At 38.3% G+C, this 20,848-nt stretch overlaps 4 protein-coding genes across 6 annotated transcripts; 2 read left to right on the plus strand and 2 right to left on the minus strand.

The window, feature by feature from the left end:
- The first annotated feature begins 3,360 nt into the window (after positions 1–3,360).
- LOC141045450 (ethylene-responsive transcription factor ERF015-like) lies at positions 3,361–4,384 on the plus strand. The gene is made up of 2 exons (XM_073534388.2): positions 3,361–3,673; positions 3,791–4,384. The coding sequence occupies exons 1-2, from the start codon at positions 3,566–3,568 to the stop codon at positions 4,166–4,168; spliced, it is 486 nt and encodes a 161-aa protein (XP_073390489.1). The 5' UTR covers positions 3,361–3,565; the 3' UTR covers positions 4,169–4,384.
- A 1,669-nt stretch (positions 4,385–6,053) lies between these two features.
- LOC112282244 (uncharacterized) lies at positions 6,054–8,237 on the plus strand. Of its 3 annotated transcripts, none has more exons than XM_073534015.2 (3): positions 6,226–6,497; positions 6,815–7,422; positions 7,534–8,237. In XM_073534015.2, the coding sequence occupies exons 2-3, from the start codon at positions 6,829–6,831 to the stop codon at positions 7,909–7,911; spliced, it is 972 nt and encodes a 323-aa protein (XP_073390116.1). In that variant the 5' UTR covers positions 6,226–6,497; positions 6,815–6,828; the 3' UTR covers positions 7,912–8,237. The 3 variants fall into 3 exon arrangements, with proteins under 3 accessions (XP_090106536.1, XP_073390116.1, XP_024375417.1); XM_024519649.3 differs by having other exon boundaries at positions 6,244–6,534; XM_090250410.1 differs by having other exon boundaries at positions 6,054–7,422.
- Positions 8,238–9,039: 802 nt separating this feature from the next.
- On the minus strand, positions 9,040–14,494 carry LOC112282989 (uncharacterized). Its single transcript, XM_024521259.3, has 12 exons — positions 14,212–14,494; positions 13,981–14,068; positions 13,581–13,680; positions 13,096–13,169; positions 12,831–12,902; positions 12,337–12,420; positions 11,838–11,971; positions 11,404–11,476; positions 11,175–11,236; positions 10,538–10,885; positions 9,958–10,078; positions 9,040–9,814 (listed from the first exon to the last, which is right to left on the minus strand). The coding sequence occupies exons 1-12, from the start codon at positions 14,289–14,291 to the stop codon at positions 9,602–9,604; spliced, it is 1,449 nt and encodes a 482-aa protein (XP_024377027.1). The 5' UTR covers positions 14,292–14,494; the 3' UTR covers positions 9,040–9,601.
- Positions 14,495–15,824: 1,330 nt separating this feature from the next.
- Positions 15,825–19,967, minus strand: LOC112282112 (RNA pseudouridine synthase 6, chloroplastic). The gene is made up of 9 exons (XM_024519339.3): positions 19,452–19,967; positions 18,547–18,675; positions 18,069–18,329; positions 17,725–17,806; positions 17,362–17,477; positions 17,012–17,066; positions 16,695–16,806; positions 16,307–16,476; positions 15,825–16,132 (listed from the first exon to the last, which is right to left on the minus strand). The coding sequence occupies exons 1-9, from the start codon at positions 19,694–19,696 to the stop codon at positions 15,863–15,865; spliced, it is 1,440 nt and encodes a 479-aa protein (XP_024375107.1). The 5' UTR covers positions 19,697–19,967; the 3' UTR covers positions 15,825–15,862.
- Between the last annotated feature and the right edge of the window lie 881 nt (positions 19,968–20,848).

The following is a 20,848-nucleotide window of genomic DNA, read 5'->3' on the forward strand; positions in this document are numbered from 1 at the left end:
AGCTACAAGTCATTTTGGATTTAATAAAACATTGGAACTTATTTCTTAAGATTTTTTGTGGCCTCAAATGTCAAAGATTATGAAGGATTTTGTCCTCTTGTGTGATATCTATTTAAGATCCAAGAATTTTTTACATCATTCTTATGGACTTCAATAGCCACTACCAATTTCAAAGCAACCATGGTCTTCAATATCAATGGATTTCATCTTTGACTTACTGCCATCATCTATATGATGCTATCTACGTTGTTATGGATCAACTTACAAAGATGGCACATTTTGTCCCATGCAAAAAGATAATTTTCAAAGAAAAAATGATAAGGCTTTTTTAAGATAATATATGTTGATATCATGGCCTATCTAATGGCATTATTTTTCATTGAGAACCTTAATTTATATCAAAGTTTTGGAAATCCTTTTTTGATATATTGAAGAAAAATACCAAACTTTGCTCTATTTTTTATTGTCAAATAGATTATCAAATAAAACAAGTTAATCAAGTTTTAAAATAGTATTTGTAATGTTCTATCAAATATCAATAAACTGATTGGATTTCATATTTATCTTTAGTGGAGTTTGCTTATAATAATAATTTTCATATTTTGACTCAAAAAATATTATTTTATTCTAATTATGATTACCATCCAAAGTTTGATTTGTTAAGTATATTAAAGGATGAAAATCTAGCAACTAAAGAACTTCCAAAATAATTGTCAAAGCTCTAGATAATTTTGAAGTTCCATTTACAAGTAGCTCAAGTTTCTTATAAAATATCTTCATACAAATTTAAAAAAGAATTCCTTGCTTTTTAAGTTGGAGATAAAATATGGCTTCTTTGACAAAATATCAAGATTAATTGGCCTTGCAATAAGATGGATTATCAAAGACTAGGGCCATTTTGTATTCAAAAGCAAATAAATCTAGTGGCTTATTAGTTTGAACTACTTGTATATGAAAGTATATCCAATCTTTCATGACTCTTTTTTAAAGGCTTATTCAAAATCAACTATATTAGAAAGAATACAACCATCACCACCTTGCATTGAAATAGATAATCATGTGGAATATGAAGTAGAAAATATCCTTGATTCTTGAAGAAGAAAAGACAAGTTAGAGTATTTTATTCATGGTTGCAGCTATGATATGAATGAGCATACATAGGAATTAATAAAAAAATTAGTTAATGCACTAGAAAAGGTATAAGAGTTTCATCGATGCTATCCTGAAAAATCCAAATCTATTTTAGAATGACTTTTCTATGAAGCTACTACTATGATGTTATATATATATAAAAAATATATATATAAAATCAATACTCTTTATAGAATTTGGAGTTAAAAGGATAAGTGATGTTATGGATATTTAACAAGAAGATTTTTAAAATATTCTTAGAATATTCTATTATGTTATAAAAGATTTATAGAATATTCTAATAAGTTCTAAAAATTTCTAAGAGAATTAAAGAAGTTGTCTAAGAAGCTTTTTAAGATTGTTTTAGCTTTAAGCTATATGAAAACTTGATACAAAGCTTCTTAAGATTGCTTCATCTTCAAGCAACATGAAAATTTCTTGAGAAGCTATTTAATACCTAATATATATAGGAGTCAAGGCTAAAGGACCCCTCAATCTTAACAACACATCTTTTGGAGCTTTCGCTCACATTCTAAATATTAATCTTGTAGTCATCTGATTTAATGAAGTTCTTATTAGCTTTCAAGTTAAAACTTTTTGGTTCAGTTTCTTGTTTGGTTTCATGTGTAGTATATCTATGAAAGATGGTTGTTGCCCAAAAATCAATGTTTGCATAAAAATTAACAAAGTGCAAGTTATAAAGCCAAGGTAAGCTTAAACTACAAGTACAAGTAAGAATAGGGTTCCAACAAGGGAGACACCATAATTATTAAATATATTGTAAATAGCATAATCATCAAAAGAGGAAATAGAAAAAATTTTATTAAAATGTAATCATATAGGCAGAAATAGTAAATTCATATTAAAATGTAATCATATAATCAAATAAATTTTTTTAGATTCTTTTACTTTTAAAAAAAATATTACAATTCACAAAATAATTAAAGCCCCACTTATTTGTAAATGAACAATTTATAAGCCAAATCAACTAAGAAAGTTTCATGTAGAATCTTGTGAACAATATTTGTTATTTATTCTTTCAATGGGAAGTATTTACAATGTTTTTAAAATATTCTACATTTTTTTGGAAGTCTTTGTGAATGAAATTAACTTCTTCTAAGATTTATTCTAAAATATATTTTTTTTTATTCATCGCTATTACTTTCTTTAATTATAATATTTTTGTTTTATTTTTATTTCATAAAAACACGGTTTTATAATTTTAAAAATATTCTTTAATTAATTATTTTTGATATTGATACATAAACAATAGAAAGAAACTTTACACAACTTGTTAGACTAACTTCTTCCATAATGACAAATTAATCCCATTTTTGATAATTTCATTTGATTTGCTTGGATGCTTTGTTTGAATGTTATTCTTCACATTCCATATTTGGTTCCCAAATCACACAACGATCAAAGCGAACTAAGACACACTTTATTTCATAAAATCAAATACCACCCCAAGAGACCGAATCTAGAAGCAAACTTTAGCTTTTCCACACAGATTCCCTTTCGCACCATCATCCATCCAGAAATAGATAGAATAATTCATCCACGCAACTTCATCCTGTCCTGGCGGCCGAGAAACGAGAGGGGCCGCTGACTTCGGAGGTATCGGTACTTACCGAAGAGCCTGTCGGTACAAGAGGGACGGATGAGCGAGCAGGGCCAAGTTGACCCTGGATTTCAGCGTCTCATTCGCACCCAATCTTGCCAGGTCTAGCTTCCCGTTATCAGGTCCAACTCCGTCTTACCGTTGGTGGTGAAGCACCGCGTCGCATGCCGTGCTTTTTCTCTCGAACAACTTGACTGAGAGTCGCCACCATGACACTAGTGGTACAGATCATCCACCACTGGGCGATGTTTAATTCGCTAGTCCGTCGTTCAGGCGGTAGAGGAGAGCTACATGAACGGGATTTCGTACGTCGAAGGAGAATACTCGAGCACCGCAACTGGGTGGATGCGCTGGCTGGTGCAGTTAAGGAGCGAAGAACCTCGTCTCCCGTGAGCGATGGGTGTACTTTTTCTGTTCCAGTTTTGGAGTGTGGAGTTTTTGTTTAACGCAGTTTGTTGTGTTGAATAAACGTTTGATTGTCTTGTTGACTTTGCCATTGCTTCTGCAGAGTTCGTTTTGCTCAATCACGCCGTTGCGGTGGGGAAAGAGTCTTAAGAAGGCATGGGAGAACCGATCACAGCAAGTCGATGGGGGGTTCTACTTGGGATGCTGAAAGTATATTGGCGGTTGAGGGCTTCACTCGAGGAGAGGCGCCGCAATCAGGGAATGGATACCCTACAAGGAGAAGAATTTCTGCAGACTGATAGTTTCCTAAGTGAATGGATGTGACTGGATCCTCTAGCGACACCATTTCATGATGGGGAAGTCAGTTTCACACCTGGGGACTTCCAAGACGAGGAGGTGCGTTTGGAAATGCTGCAGAGGCGACGCTCCGACTGGGGAATCGTATTGACCATGCTTTCTGCGTACAGCAAATCCTCAAGGATTGGACGACAATTTCGAGAGAGGAGAACAGAATCGGTAAGAATTTCAACGGCTTCAATCTTTTCTGCAGTCTCGATGATGTTTGATTCCTCCACACAATGTACATCAACTGCACGTTGGATTCACAGATCCAGTCCTAACACTCTCTGGCAGGCGGAGATCACCCCTGCATCGTCTTCTCGCACCCCTGGAACGCCGAGGAGGGCATTGACCCTGCGTAGCACAAGCGGATACACAGGGATTCGCCTACGGAAAGACAAGTGGGTGTGTGAAATGAGGATTTCTGAAACGACTGAGAAAAAGATGTGGCTGGGTTCATATGATACAGAGAAGGAGGCTGCTCTGGCGTACGATGCGGGTCTGCATCACTGCAGTACCAGGAGGGTCAAGCAATACAACTTCAGTTCATCCCCGAGGCTGCTTGGACCTCAGGCAAGACTGGAGCACCTCTCTTCGGTCGATAGGAGGTTTATTGTAAAGGTGATAGCGGAGGAATATGCCAGAAACTACTATACCAGAGATATTGAGTGAAGCAACGGCACAAACAGACCTCACTACTCAAGCCACACAGTGTGAATCCTTAATCAACCTGCGAAGATCTTTCACTGGACGTGCACAAGCTGTCACTCGGTTGCCTCGCTGATGTGTACTTGGAATGGCATTCCATTTCGTTTTAGATTGTAGGAGAGTGTTTTACATATATTTTTATATTTTTATATTTTTATCCCACCTGGTTGACATGGTGCTTTAAAAGCTTCTCCAGTGGTGGTATGAATGCCCAAACACCTGACTGCAGGTCCACCACCCCCAGACTAACTTGATCACAAGCTAAGTTGGTATTCTCATTAAATTTTTATTTAGTTTTGTTCTCTCCCTTCTGGTTTTCTGTTTCTTGTAAAAAAATTAGTATTTTATAGTTTTTTCTATAAATGCTATATCTTTGCTAATAATAAATCTTATAATACAACGTGGAAATTCAAGAAAAGAATTAATACTTGCAACTTATCAGCTTTGTTTACCACCACAAACAATATTTGGAGTGATTGATCTTGAGAATACAAAGATAGTGGTAGTTTCTTCTACATCAAGTGATTCTTTATGTTGCTAATCATCATAAGAATATGGTGATATCCATTGAAAAAAATTAAAAATTAAAAGTTGCTACTTCAGATAAATTTGATAGCAATAAGTTTAAACTTTGAAAATTTATCAACATAATAAAGCTTGTTATTAAACTTCAACAAAAAGTAATTTAATTAAAATACATTATCAAAATTAATAAACCATTACTTATTGGACCATTTATTTTTTATTTTTTTGTGAAATATTTTTGGAGCAATCAAATCTAATATGATCAACATTTTATTGCAACCTAAAAGATATACATATTGAAATTAGAGAATCATTTAGAGAATCATTTTGCATATCCATATGTTTCATAATTTTAATAAATTACTATCAATAAAAAAAGCAAGAAGATAAAAAATAAAAAAAGCAAGTTCTTTTGGAAAATTACAATATATGTAATAGGATTTCTATTGAATTAAAAATATCTTTAAAAAATAAAATAAGAGATTAACTTTGCACTTTAGTTTTACAATCCTTTCTTCAATTTTTGCTTAAAAAATTGTATACTTACATGCAAATATTTTCATAATTTTTTAGCAATAATTATAACTTTAAAAAATATATAAGTGGAAATAGAAGACATAAACATTGAGATATAAGTAATTTAACACTTAATGTGGTTTAAAGAATTAATTAAGAATTATTTTTGTTCTTGAGAAAAAAAATTATGCATACATCTCTCTCTCTCTCTCTCTCTCTCTCTTTCTCTCTCTCTCTCTCTCTCTCTCTATATATATATATATATATATATATAATTTTTTTGCATAAAATTTACTAAGTATTTTAGTTCCATTCCACAGGTGAAGTTTGGGAATTTTCTTTGAATGCAGAACAAATCATTGGTAAAACTTATACAAGAGAATTATTAGAAGAATAAATGAAAAAAAAAAAAAAAAAAAAAAAAAAAAAAATCATGCATGGTAGATATAATTATCACACAACAACTTCCTGGATTATTTTCTTTTATAATAACAAACCAATTCTATTTTGGGTAGTTTCATTTTTACTTGGTTAGATGATTCTTTTGGGTGTTATCCAAATTTGGTTTCCAAATCACACAACATTCGAAGAAAACTACGACACACGATTTATACTTTGTATTTCAAATACCACCACAAGATTCTGAATCTAGAAGGAAACTTTGGCTTTCCCACGCAGATTCCCACTTTGCACCATCGATCAGCCATCCATCAATCCCGACCTAAGATTATTCATCCACGGAATGTGATCCATTACCGACGACCATATAAAACAGCGCCATGTGCACCGCTGCACAGTCAGAACTGTCGCAGGCTGCGGAGCAAGGGGGACCGCAGACGTCGGACGTGTCGGTAAGAACCGACAAGCCCGTCGGTAGAAGAGGACGAATGTGCGAGCAGCAGGGGCAAGTGGACCCTCGATCTCAACCTCCAACTTACCTCTCTCACCAAATAATGCTAGTTCTGGCTCCCCAACATCAGGTCCAATTGCATCTATCTTTCTGCCTGAGGGTCAAGCATCGCGTCGCACGTCGTGCTTTTCCTAGTACGCGACTTGACCCAGGATTGCCACCGTAAGGCTGGCGGTTCAAGTCGCTACCACCGGGCGCTTCTTAGTTGGCTGTCAAGTGGGTGCGTGGGATCTAATTTCGCTGTTCTGTCGTTAAGGCGGTAGAGGAGAGCTCGATGAGCGGGGTTTCGTTCGTCGATGGAGAATCTTCGAGCAACGCAACAGGGTCGATGAGGTGGCTGGTGTAAGTTGTGCACGGAGGAATCTTGTCTCCCTTGACAGTTGGGTGTACTTACTCTGTTCCATTGTTGGAATGTGGAGATTTTGTCCAACGTAGTTAGTTGTGTTGAATAAACGTTTGGTCGTCTGGTTATCTTTGGCATGATTCTACAGGATTCCTGTTGCAGAATCACGCTGTTGCGGTAGGGAAACCGCCTTTGAGCATGTACAAATGAGTGGGTTAGAGGGCGTTTGATTGTGTAGCGTCATGGCGAGTGTTCCTTGTCTGTGCTGAGTTTAAATGTGTTACTGATTGCACTCACATAAGTTTTTGGTACATAGCAAAGGGCTGGGTTATGAGCAGTCAAGCAGGCATGGGAGAACAGAGCACACCATGTCGATGGGGGGTTGTGCGCGGGGTGGCGAACTTATTTGGGGGGTTGAAGGCGCCAGTAGAGGTGAAGCACCTACTCCGTGAGAGATTCTCATTATTGTTTGAACCTGATACCCCGGAAGACGTTTCGGAGGCTTCCACTCGGCAATATTTCGGTGAAGCTGTTTTTGCCGAGTTCCAGGCTGGTAGTTCCCATGATGGAATGGATCTGGATCCTCTAGCGACATCGCCCCATGATCGGGAACTCTATCTCACACCTGAGGATTTTCAAGACGAGGATGTTCTTTGGGAAACAAGTCACGCAATCCCTCCACCTGTTGATGATCGCACGGAATTAGAGCCTTGTGTATGCGGACAGGGTTGTTTGCGTTGTCAAGCACGCCAGATAATTATATCTCGACCTTCGACTTCCATTGGCCGGATGCATCCGACCTATCCATGGTTCGGGGAGGGGATGCTGCGGAGACGAGGCTGGAAAATCGCAGCGGGCATGTTTACTGCGTACAGAAATTTCTCAGGGCTACTAAGTCAAATTCGATTGAGGAGAACAGTAACGGTAAGAATTCCAACCGCTTCAATCTGTAACTCGATGATGTTTTCTTCCTCCACACAATGTACGTCAGCTGCACGTTAGATCCGCAGATTTAGTTCTAACACTCACTCGCAGGCGGAGATCACCCCTGCAACATCGTCTCGCACCCCTGGAACGAGGAGGAGGATATTTACCCTGCGTAGCCCAAGCGGATACACAGGGATTCGCCCACGGAGAGACAAGTGGGTGTGTGAAATGAGGATTTCTGGAAAGAATGAGAAGGTGTGGCTGGGTTCGTATGATACAGAGAAGGAGGCTGCTCTGGCGTACGATGCAGGTCTGCATCACTGCAGCAGTACCAGGAGGGCCAGGCAATACAACTTCAGTTCATCCCCGAGGCTGCTTGGACCTCAGGCAAGACTGGAGCACCTCTCTTCGGCCGATAGGAAGGCTATTGTAAAGATGATAGCGGAGGAATACGCCAGAAATCACTCTACTATACAAATTCAGTGAAGCGACGGCACAAACAGCCCTCACTGCTCAATCCACGCACTTGAATCCTTAATCAACCCGCCAAGCTTTTGCAATGTACTTCCAAGTAGCATTCCATTTCGTTTTGAGAGTATAGGTATCCAATATATACACAACTATATACATATATATTTATAGATAGATTGATAGATAGATAGATTTTATCCGCTGGATTCTACCACTGACCTGGACCTTGAAAAGCTTCTCAGGACTTGACATGAACACTATTATGATGTTGAGGATTTTTGACCAAGTTGTTGAAGTTATCTTTTAGTATGTAATATTATGTATTTATTTATTTATTACCACTTAAATGTAATTGCAATTAAAAAATCCATTTAATTTCTTATTTTGAAAGTATTTTTTATAAACACAATTGAATATTTTATTAATAAAAAAAAGTAAAAGGACTTGTTTATATTTCTTGGACACCTGTCCTTGTTCGTCTCACAAAATCCTTGATTGATTGGTTATTTTGTATTTAGATATATATATATATATATATATATATATATAAAGTATACCTTAATTGGTATTTGGCATTCAACATTTTTTTAAATCTTCCACAGAATAACTCTATACAAAAGAATATATTCTGTTTTTGAAATTCATGACTACAACGCATGTGCATAATATTTGTCAAATATGTGGGTTCTGTACAAACATTCCAAAATATAAAGTTGCATTTATCTCTTCTTTGGATTCCAGATATGTTACTTTTAAACTTATGTAAAAATTCATGTTTTAATCAAATATGTGCACTCACTAGGAACATACCTGTAGGCATATGTGAATGGAAGAAAATCAAGTCCTTTCCTACATACAAATTTTACAAAATTCCTACATGCAAATCAAGTCCAATATACGTTCTAAAACATATTTCTTACAAGGTAATTTCCGAGTAGCATGTATGATATAGTTCAAAACATAATGTATAACTATCGTGCACATTGCATTAAGCTAGGGGTTCACAATATACAGCATTCTTCAAGTTCAGAACATGCACCCTTCAACAAAGATGTTGGAATCCAAGGTAAGTTTATGCAACATTTCAATGTAGGTATCTTAATGGGCATCTATTATCAAGAATACTACGTAGTGGATTTGAAATCGTTAGAATATGGAATGAATTCTTCAAAATTGAATAACATATCTCTTCGATGCTCAACATGTAACTGCCACAGGACCGCCTGTCATTTCATTAGTGTACACAAACAGTACGTCTCCTCAACATGTTTGTCACCAGGAACTACGCTCACATACTTCGAGACTATCACCTGCCTTGGGTACTTAAACAAACTTCCTCATAGTCTATGCTTCACTACCCGTGCAGCCAGGATGCGAAGTAAGAGTCCATGATCATCCATTTTGTGCAGTAGAGGTCAAGAACCTGTACTACAGTTTTACCAGAACCTTGTAAGTTAGCTTCTAACAAACTGGTCTACATACCATTCTTCTAAGCAAGTCAATGTCCTGAGTCCGTGAACTACATGGTCGAAACAAAGTCGATTGGTAAATCCAAGTATGAATATAATTGGATGCAAATCTACACAATTGGTTTATATCCCCAGAATGGTCCTATTAGAGCTAATTAAACGAGCCATATATTATGTACATTTGAGACCTGGATAGGGTACTGTACAGAGGACAAACTGAACAGTAGGTAAAACCATTACTTGGTGGCATCAATAAACATTGCCCGCGTCCAGTGCTCTACATCCTCAGAGTTAGAAGGTGGAGGAGGCAGTCTGGGATGCTCCACAAGATTCCAACCATCTACAGTGCTGTCAGACGAGTTTGGCCCAGCTTCCATGAACTCTGATTCTGTACTGACGTCGTAGAAGCCGTTCCAGCTAGTCACCTTCCCCTTAGGAGTTCTCTGGCTCTATACAAATAGAACCTTAGATGTCAATCTCACACTTCAAGGTACCATGGTGTTTTGCAAGAAAGTTATGCAACAGTCAATTTCATAAAAAAAGGAGAGGAAGCAAGTAGAGCGAACAAGATAGGACTGAGAAGGTATGTTACCAGGGATCCTGGGGAGAACCGATTTGGGTCCGACATGCCTCCCAGTCCACTTCTCATACGAGCCAAGGGACCTTCTGAAAGACCAAACTTGCCGTTAGGCTGTTGGTTACCTCTGCTAGACCTGAACACAATGAACATTTTCAATAGGATAACACTAATTCGTTAGCACCCTACAAAGTGATACTATATGACTAACACCCCACAGTATTCGCTTCACTCGAATGCGAGGGAAGTTAGCAGACACATATATGTGCAAATACTGACAAGTAGTGAGGCCTCGAATGTGGTTGCTTGATTCTACGAGCAACCCATAAGAAGTCAGGGCCAAAACATTTCGAAGGATAAACACTAAGTTATGGGCGATGGACTCTATAATAGAAACCGGCTATGCATAATGTATAGCGACACAATCACCGGCACCCAAGTATTCATCTAGATTAAACGTTTACGGAGCAAATCTAATTTCAATCACTAACTGTTATTATGTTTCCAAGAGCTTGATAAGATTCCTAATGTCAACTCCGCCAACAGTAGAAATCGTGACAACTGAAGTTCTTAAAACTCGGAAAGACACACAAACCTTGATCGTGTCTCTTTTGACGAAAGAATATTGAGGAGCTCCGCGAAAGCATCGAAGATGGACATGTCCGTGGGTACAGAAAGAGAAAGCTGCCCGAAACCATATGCACATAGACATCCAACACTCCTGCGCAGAAGTTTGATGCCTTTCTGAACGTCCGGATATGACTCTCGAGTGCCACTTGAAGTTCCATAATTGACAAGACTGGCGGTGCTTTCTACGGTATCAATCCGTGGGCTCTCCATAGATGAAAAGCCTAGAGTGCTACCAACACTCTTGCTGAGCTCGTTGTCGTCACCGGAAGAGGTGCATCCTCCTTTGCGTGGAATAAACAGAGGGAACTCCTCACTAAACCCAAAAAGCCAAACTTCAGTAAACGACATGAAGTATTGCTTGAGGAGATTCCAAAACCAGAAGCAACTGTTGTGCAAGCAGACTTCTCTACAGGCTGACAGCACTGTCAGAGTGATGCCCAAGTTTATTCTACCTTCTCGGAGTGGGTGCAACACGATAAATCCGATAAATCCGACAAGAGGAAGACCAGCAGCAGGAATTATCTTGATTTATGCATAAAGCTTACAGGCAGCTGAATCAACGCCTGCAAGGCAACTTATTCTTGTCTCAGCAGTATGTTTACCTTCGAGAAGCTGGTCTTGAGTCAAAGTAAGAAGATCTTTGCCACACACGTGATGACGAGGCCTGCATCACCATATAATTTAGCTAATTACACAAGAATGTAAGATTTCTTAAGGTAATAAGCTTCTAAGTGACTAGTTCCACACAACAAGTGTACAAGTTATATCATACACAGATCGCAATCTTCGCCCTTCACGATATCAAGTTAACAGAGAAGTCTGATTGCTCACCGCAAAACCAGAACTATGTAAGAGAGGCCCCGATATATAACGTGCAGCCAGGCTAACTAGCTGAACCATATACCTGTTCAACGTAACAACGACACATCGTGAACTTTTTGTGTTTTAGTGCATCTGGAATAATTATGTGCCTTAAAGAAGATTATTTTGCCCTCTCTTCAGACATATGGATTAGCTAAATTCATGCATCTTTAAAAGAGAAATAAGATATAAATAAAAACAAAAGTATCAAGTCAATTACCATTACAAATCCTCCTAACTACAGAAAGCAAATACAAAGTCAGCGACACAAGTATCTGGTCACCTAGGATATCACGTTTGGGACTTCAAGACAACCTCTTAGGATTGGGTAATTCTGAGCTTTCTGGCCTAGTTAATCTGAAGCACCCCAACTAAGCACTCGAAATCAATTAAAACTGACTTACCCCAACGATGCCGCAAGTTCCATGTGTGGAGTGGTCAAAGGATCATCACCAAGAGGCAAGCGCGCACCGCAAATTCGAACAGATTGTGGTCCACTACAACTTCCTTCCCACTTCTGCCGCTCTTCAACTGTCATCTGCACCCATAACATGACCATAAAACCTTCGTTTTCTTTTTCTGTTTTTTCATTTTTTGTAATCGCTTGCTCTCCGCTGAATTCATAAAAGAAATATTCCTTGAGTGTTCAAAGATGTATTGCTGCTGCATGACATGTCTTCTACTAGAGATCTCATAAATTGCCAAAAAAGAGAAACTTGTAGAAAATGTTAGCTCCTATTTGACGACAATGCACAACGACAACGAGGTATTTCAACAATGAAAACCTCAACCTGGTGGACACTTGAAGTTGGGGATTTGGCTATAGTCTTAGTTTCTCTAGTGCATAAGAAACCAATTAATGTTTACTCAGAACGACTCAGCAGCGTATAAAAGAATACTCACGGAGCTTCGACGAAGTGGTAAAATCTTGCAGAGTTGTCTAATGACCATCCTGCGCTTCTGATACAAATCAGATGCCACCGCTGTCTGACAAGTCCAAGAACAGAAACCCCAAGGACATGAACACGTCAATCACAGTAGCATCTGCGAGACTGACTTAGGAGAATCACTGATGTGAAACTTTCCGAAGCATGAGAGCAGTTCCACGAGTGCAAGACGGTGATTTAAACGTGAAATAACAAAAGAAACAATGAGGCATCAGTAAAAGCAAATATATCTTAACATACGGCCCTAAAGTTTGCAACTATAGAATTCCAATTTTTTAATTCAAACTAGGATGAAGTGAGGAAAATAGGCAAGACACACACACCATAGCTTAAACTACATATCAGAGCGGAACTCAAACCACCCTTTATACAACAAGACCTGCAATGCAGACAGACTACAACCTAACTGTAAAACAGATTATGAAATAATGATATCAACGGATCACTCACATGAACAAGAGACTGCGCACGAATCAAATCGGGATAGAAATGCGCCAGCAGTTCTAACCTCTTCGTCGCAACCTGTGTTCCCACAAACGAGGGTTACATTTACGCACCCTAAAGCTTGGAAGAGCAGGAAATGATCTAAAACGCCATCGTCACAAGCATAATAAGCCAAATTCAAATGCTGCTAGCATGTTGAACTCGGCAGTGCCAATACTCAAGATTGCCACTTCCTAGAGTAGGATAACATGATGCATGCTGGAACAATCACCTGGGCAGAAGCTGCAGAAAGGAATCTAACTTGGGCGTCTAAATCATGTTGCATAAGGTCCCGTTTCATTTTCCCTAGACAAGAAGCAATAACAACTAATGCTCAGTGCAACAGGTCAAGCACCGGATAGGCTTGACTTCTTCATGCTTCTAAAATTTGGCAGGTTCCTTTTACAAATTGGTGATGTAAAATCAGGTTAAATTAAAAGGCTCCACAGTGACATGATTACGAATTATAAACTTCTAATCCAAGTCTCGCAGATCCTCCAACTTCCGCAGACTAACACAAGTTTCCATATCTTCAGGAACCAAGACCAATTTGGTGAAAGACGCGCAATACACTCAACTGTAGAGTGTAGCCTCTCCTTCCACGTGGATAACTTCACAATGTGATGCAACCAATTTTCATACCCGCAATTATGCTTCGTCTACATAAAAATAGACTGATTGTTTCATTAAAAGCCTGAACTGGCAGCAGCAACATACCTTGAATAAAATCTTCTTTACACTGCCGCAGGCGCTCTTTCAGCTGCGCCCTGCGCTCTGCGTGCTCCACACGCCAGTGTTGCTGGAGCTCAGCCTCTCGCTGCCCAGTCGAACCAAACACCCAGCAGAATTAGACCCTCAAACAAAATGAACACAAAAATTCCCAATCATGTGAAGAGAAAGTTCTTTATATAAAAAAAATATATTGCATAAACCTAATTTGCATCATAGTCCATCGCCTATTTCATAATTTCTCCAGTGCCAAAAGGAACCTCCTTACAAGAACGCCGATGCCATCATACCCACCACTAAAATTCCAAACGTCCTTGAATTGATTTAACCCCTAACAGAGCACCTAGCCATCCACAAAGCGAGGAAACAGAGGCGAGGATTTGCGCACCTTAGCAATGAGTTTCTCATCTAAGCGCTGGCGAAGGAAGTCGCGGCCCTGCGCCAAATTCTTCAACAATTTGTACCGCTCTAGCAGCCTAAAATCCAAAACCATCCGAACCCACCCTCATCAGACCAGTTCTGGCGAAATCCTCGAAAACCCATCGCAGCACCCTCCCTTTCACCATTCCTCACAACCCTACAATTGATTCCCAGTGGCCCATGTTTGCGCGCAGAGTACCTGTAATTGATGCAAGCAGAGCAAACGGAGGGCAAGTTCACGCTCTCGCATATTCCACACACGCAGCTTCTCCTTGCCATCCCTTTCGACCCCCTCCTCCCAAAACCCACAAAATTTTCCAACCGGATTCGAAACTGCTGCAAAGCAATCTGGCAAACAAGTCGCACGTACAATTCTCCCAAACAGCGCCGTCAATTACACTTCCATTTCTTCACTGCAACCTTGTTTTCTTCATCACGGCCTTCGCTGTGAGTTCCGTAAATAATACCCTATTTGCAATAATAAAAAAAAAACAAAACAAAACAAAACAAAACGAAACACTCTACCTGCTGCCCATGGACTGTTTCATCTATGGATGAATTTATCGATGAATAATTTTTGGATGATATATATGGATGACGTGAAAAGATGAAGAGGGCATGTGGAAGGGGACTTTTCTTTGGCTTAGTTCATTTCTTTCCGGTTTCCTCCTTGTTCATCCAAACTAGGGTTGTATTGTTGTGGGTTTTTGTTAGCTTGAGAAATGAAATATCATATTGTTGGATATTAAACGAAAACGAGATGGGTCCCTTTTATTTGATTTTAAAAAATACGTATATTTGAAGTACAACACATGTTTCTACTGCAGTAAATTTTACTTGAATGTGAAATTGGTAATTAAAAACAACACAAAATGTGTTGGAATGAGTAATTTTTTGTACTTAAGTGAAAAATTCTATTTTAACTTTCAGAAGACTTTTGAAAACAGCTAGTCAGGATAACAAAAAATAAAATAAAATAAAATATTTAAAGAACTTATACTGTAAAAATTTAAATTACACATGATTAAAAAAATTATACATACATACATGCATACAAAGCAATGGAAAGCAATATAAAATAAATAAATAAATAAATAAATAATCTAGAATCAAATTACATTTCTCTTATTTATGACTATATGTATTGCTAATTAGTTGGTAGAATAGTCAGATGGTTAATTTTTAGATTTATTAACTAATTAGAAGATATAAATTGCACTCTTTATTCACTAAATTATATTAATTGTCTCTTTTTTATATCATTGCATTTGTTTGTGATTTTACATGTATTTCACTCATATTTTTGCTTGTTAGAATATGTTATTGTAATCATAAGTTGCCATGAATAAGATTTAAGTCTGTGAAATCATTTTATTATATTGATATATTTGTATGTAATTAAAAACAAGGTCAAAGTGAATATTTTTATTTATAATTAAATTTTACAATAATTATACCTAAAAAATCTTGAAGAATATTCAAGTATCACAAACAATTCCAATGAACATTCCAATGTGATGGTTATGTTACTTGTCATCCACTTGTAGTGGATTATCTGCAATGTTGAAAGATCCATAATACGCTGTAATAACTACGAAGAGCAGAACATGGGAGATCAGACTACAGAAAATCCTCACCAGCCTGGTAAACTGATCGCGATATCCACGGGCATAAAGCTCAATTTTGTAACCCTTAGCTGATTTGGTCAAGTGCTACGTGTCGCAAAACTTTAAAAATAATCCTTCCCAAAGCCCAGGCCTACATAAAACATGCATAATAAATCATAAAACCAATATTGGTTAGAGGCTGCTGTTTAAGTGGAAGACTATTGAATGAGTTTACTTTAATTGTTAGCGCCACCACGGGCGTCCTGCTTTAAACACTTGCTTTTCACCTTCCCAAGAGATCACAGAAGCTTGGAGACCGAGACCACATACAGGCTCCAGCCCATGTAGATCTCGCCAATTTTCTATAGCACTGTTCCAAGACCCCTCATCTTGGATCATACTTTCCGCACGAAAGGGGTCAACCTCTGGAGACTTCTTTCGCGCGACCACAGAAGGCATATAGACTGAGTCACCCACTAACGGTGCATCTAATGCAGCAAACTGAACTCGTATCTGCAGAAAATGTACACGCGAAGGCGTTACAAACACAGGTTAAAAACGTTAACAGCAAGCTTCAATCTCAAGCGAGGGAGTGGGATAGTTCATTGATGTCAGCCAAAGGCTATCAATGGTGCAAAACCAGCTTTAGTATGTAATCGTGGACAGCAACCATAGAGAAAACGTTACCTGATGTGTCCGTCCAGTTAGAAGACGCACATTGCACTCATAAGCATGTTCACGGGATTCCCAACCACAATGGGCAATACGAAACTGTTTCTCAACAGAAGAGCTTGGCCACTTCACCTGCCTACAACCCAAAACGTTCAACTCGCAGTTCATCCAATCAGAATAGTCATCTGGACAAGAATGAGGGTAATGTCAGCATCTCTAAATGTAAAGAAGTCCCTAGAAAACGAGTTGCTACAGGGTGATTTTCACATCGTTGAGTCAAAACCTAACACAACTTGTGACAAGCGAAACAACCTCTCACCTATGAACATGAAGACAAGTTTTCTGTATCACATGTTGCTCCTCAAAATAAAACTCTGGAATGTAATCTGATAAGTCTACTTACTATTGCTAACCATTCGAGGGGCATAACGGTCTGATCGCATGTAATGAACGTGGTGCCCAGGAGCAACAGGTGCAGCTGCTAAAGCTGTGTACTCCTTCCTGACTTTCCTTTCCTGATCACATAACCAATACATGACCAAGCTTAGCTTCAGATGAGCCCTCAATCACGGGTAGCAGCTCTGCAAATTCAAAACCTTACGTCATGAAGAAACTTCATGAGCCCACGATTCCTGAACACGTGAGATATGCTAGTGGGGCATCCGTCCTACATGAAAATTGAAAGGTCACAATTAACAATCCAAGAGTGTCGATGCAAACCCGTAGGAGCATATGAAAGTGGGTCGAAAAAGCCTTCGTCTTTGCGAAAACAACGCTGCAATGGAGGTTCAAAACCTCGTGAGTCAAAGAGAGTGCATACTCGCATAAACGGTTCTACAGCTTCGTGACGGTATATAAAATCCCCAATTACTAGCTTCCACCTTAGAAATATCTGCTAGTGTAGATCAAAGTGCATGTGGCAACATAACATGAAGAAAAACCAGAAATCGAATCGTCTGATTATACCTCGAACTGTACGCAAACAGAGCCCTGAATAATATCTCCCAAGCGACAAATTGGCTTAACTAATGTAATTAACAGACATATGCATCCACGGGGAGAATACTAACCATCCTTCAGTACACGTATCAATTTGATGAGTAAGGATGAGTGGCTTCTTAAGTTTTAAAGCTCGGCTGACAAATGTCGCACACATTTCTTCCAGATTATCTACTGTGCCTCCAACCTACCCAAATGTGACATTGCACGATAAGAGGTTATTTGGGTGCAGCGAAGTATAATTGGTCACTAGTTATCTAAATCATGGACCTCAAACTTGAAGTCATGGATATAATTTGCACTAGACGAAGAGATAAAAAGCAAAAAGCCAAATGCAATAAAATAAAATAAAACCCCATGAGCTGCGACAATTTTTAGCTCGACGGAAATGACATTAGTAATCTGCTTGAACATGGAGATGTCAAGTAACTCACCGAGACACCGGCAGGCTTGTCAACGACCACAAAAGAATCTGTTTCAGCAATTACCCTGGACAACCAATCAACTTCGTACACCCTGCATCACAAACTCAAAAATCCAACACTAAATCGTTGAATGTAGTTGGCGCTGTTAACCTGAGAAAGAAACAATCACTATCCCCTCAAGAAGACTTCCTGAGACAGATGCATAATGCTGTAATCAAAAACTTCAGACCAAAAAAGGTGTAGCATCAATGTTCAAAAGCAAGTGAAATTTAATTTGCCCTTCAGAATAGTTACATCAAAAGAGAAAATGTGGGCGAAAGATCATTGAATCTCACGCAAAGAGCAGGAAATACCTAGGCCCACGTTTGGGATGAACATGCACTCTTAAGTAAGTCCCTGATTCAATATACTCACTTGGACTTGCAATTCTAAAGGTTTTCTGAGCTTCCTTCAACGTCTTTCCTTTCAACGACAATCGCTCTTTCTTCCTGGAAGCTCGAAGCTTAACTTGTCTATTGTAGAGCTCAAGCTGTTCGGGAGAAGCATGAGGTGGTGGTGTTGGGCATTCAAGGGCATAAAAGACAGCTCCAAAACTTATAAGATCTACAACGTATCTACAGTTGAATCATGTTAGAATGGATCACAATATGGAATTAATTAATGATGAAACACACCCAAATTACTACCTTCTATGTTGTCGCCCTTCTCATGAGAAATCAGATGGGCAGAGATGTTAAGATACATTTAAGGAATCTTCAATTTAATGCAAAATCCTCAGACAGTAACATCACCATAGTTGGCTGGAGGATATTCCGATTCGAGAAAGCTTACAAAGGTGGAAGCGAAAGTTCTTCACAGATGATATCAACAATATTCCCATCTTTCTCTATCAGCAAGTGCTCCACACGAGCTGGCAAACTATAATTGGGGCAAGGCATCAGTCGGTCGTACGTGATCGGCCTGTAATCCATTCAGAAGTTCAACATATGTTAGATAAATAACCACAATCACACTTGAATACGGAATGCAACGTAAGATAAAACCATGATAATATCATAAAAATACAAACACCCAGCACATTACACTGATGACAAGTTCATACTTCATCTAGCCTCCCTAAACTGTTAAAATTTCCACCATTTCTTGTTAAATCTCTCCTGCCGGGTTCCATAGCCAATGTAGGCAGCACGCATTCTTGTTTCACAGACATTGAGCGCAGATAATGCCAAGCTAAACCATACCTAAAAATCTTCGATAATGCTTCTGCAGTGCTCTTTTAGATGACTTTTAAGAAAATACATTAACTTTTCACAGTTGCTAATCTCCAATAGACATACTGCGATCGGTCGAGTGATTGTTCACGTGATTAATTATCTCGCCCCTATTTTCTCTCTCCTAAGAATTTTCAATATGAAAAAGATTTAACGTTCAATTCTTTTGAGCCTAATAGAAATTAATGAATGCACTCGGGTGGTGTGTATTGCTCTGGAACAAAAAAAATACGAATTCTCTCGCAACTTCACTGGTTGATTGTAGGGACTGGCAGATGCAAAGAGAAACACCTCTATAATTAGCTTAAATTGATTTGTTCCAGAGCCAATCCTTGATTACTCTCAACTAACAACCTTGAACCCTTCAAAAACCCTAGCAGTCAACAGCAGTGCGACTTACAGCCGAGGAAGAACAAAGAAAAATTCAAAGGACTATTGCAGAACTAACAGGTAAGATATGCATACCCCTCATAAACTGTTCCAGGCTGAAAAACGACCTCCAATTCGCTAGCTCTCGCTGCCTCCAACGCCGAGTTCTTCCCGTGTGACACGAACTGCCTGTGCATACCAAGACTGCACCGCCCTTTCCATCGACCTCGAACTACATATGAATTCCCGAAACCAAGGGAATCCCATGGCCTACAAAAGGTAGCCCTGCGGGAGCACGCAGAGATAGCAGAGAAGGACCTGGTCGCCATAGGAGTTGCCATTGCGAAATGAACAAAAACCGGGAGGAGGACTCAAAGCGAAGCTGCATGAATCGAAACGGAATTGAGAGTCTCCACTGCGGAGAACAGCTCACGAACAAGAGAGCATCTTTTGTCAGAAAACATAAAAGACATCGGCACATACTTCACACAGAATCAACGGCGATTTAGATTCAATGGCACCAAAAAGCTTGGTGCCGAGACAACAGATGGGGCTGGGCAGCACCGAAGTGAAAGTTCTTGCTGCAGCTCTAGCTGCAATCCATTCGTGCACTCCCACTGGCTGTGTCCGTCGGTCGTAGACACCATCCTTTGGGTTTTAACGGGTCGTCTATTGGGCTCACACAGGTAGCGCGACGACGTAAATTCTTAAGTAATTGTTTAAATAAAAGGATTCAAAGAATCTATAACTTGTTAGGTTGTCTTCTTTTTTAAGCAAAAATTTATCACATATTATTAAATTTTTATCAATTTTTATCCATCTTGTAAAATTAAGTGTAAAAAATAATAATAATATAATGTTGTCGTTTTCTAGCACAATTATTGGGTGAAAGAGAAAAAAAATATATATTATATTATAGAAGAGCTTATTTTAAAATAGAGTAGCAAATTATCTTAGAAACATGGATAGAAGTTGAGGTAGTAAAAACATTTAATTTTAATATTTTATTTTTATTATAAATGATTTTATTTATTTTGTAGAATAATAAACAAAACAAAATTAGGTAAATTAGGAAATATAGTAATATAGGCATCTTGAGGTGGAAGTAAAGAGTAGCTTTTAGCAAAAATTATTTAGATAAATATTACATTGATACTTGGAGAAGGCCAATTATGAACTAAGATCAAAACCAAACGATAAAGCACAAAATTGTACACCTACAATAATTGAGATGTTCATTTTATTGATTAGAGAGCAAAATTTGAGAGCAAACTTAAAGAGCATTTTTTGAGAATTTATTTTGAGGGATTTGACCACATAATAACTCTGTGAAAGCTTTGTAAAGTTAGGGTTATTTTGAATGACTATGTTTTATAATAAATAAAAAAAGAAAAAATATTTTAGTGAACTGTGTATATTTTGTGGTAGATCTATAAGTGAAATTTTTTACATTTAAGAATGTAGTTGTGCTAAATGTTTCTTGTAAATTTAAG

This window comes from Physcomitrium patens, chromosome 5 (genome assembly GCF_059467195.1).
Source record: "Physcomitrium patens ecotype Gransden chromosome 5, ASM5946719v1, whole genome shotgun sequence".
NCBI classification, from domain to species: Eukaryota; Viridiplantae; Streptophyta; class Bryopsida; order Funariales; family Funariaceae; genus Physcomitrium; species Physcomitrium patens.

Bases quoted from the DNA above. Each gene is read 5' to 3' on its own strand.
- LOC141045450 (XM_073534388.2), top strand. From the start codon at position 3,566: ATGCTGCAGAGGCGACGCTCCGACTGGGGAATCGTATTGACCATGCTT. The intron at 3,674-3,790 runs GTAAGAATTTCA...ACTCTCTGGCAG, and splicing joins GAGAGAGGAGAACAGAATCG to GCGGAGATCACCCCTGCATC.
- LOC112282244 (XM_090250410.1), top strand. From the start codon at position 6,829: ATGAGCAGTCAAGCAGGCATGGGAGAACAGAGCACACCATGTCGATGG. The intron at 7,423-7,533 runs GTAAGAATTCCA...ACTCACTCGCAG, and splicing joins GATTGAGGAGAACAGTAACG to GCGGAGATCACCCCTGCAAC.
- LOC112282989 (XM_024521259.3), bottom strand. From the start codon at position 14,291: ATGGCAAGGAGAAGCTGCGTGTGTGGAATATGCGAGAGCGTGAACTTG. The intron at 13,681-13,980 runs GTGCGCAAATCC...TCGACTGGGCAG, and splicing joins ATGAGAAACTCATTGCTAAG to CGAGAGGCTGAGCTCCAGCA. The intron at 11,477-11,837 runs GTAAGTCAGTTT...TACGTTGAACAG, and splicing joins GAACTTGCGGCATCGTTGGG to GTATATGGTTCAGCTAGTTA.
- LOC112282112 (XM_024519339.3), bottom strand. From the start codon at position 19,696: ATGGCAACTCCTATGGCGACCAGGTCCTTCTCTGCTATCTCTGCGTGC. The intron at 17,807-18,068 runs GTATTTCCTGCT...TTTGTGATGCAG, and splicing joins CATCCCAAACGTGGGCCTAG to GGTGTACGAAGTTGATTGGT. The intron at 17,478-17,724 runs GTGAGTTACTTG...ACATTTGGGTAG, and splicing joins ACAAGCCTGCCGGTGTCTCG to GTTGGAGGCACAGTAGATAA.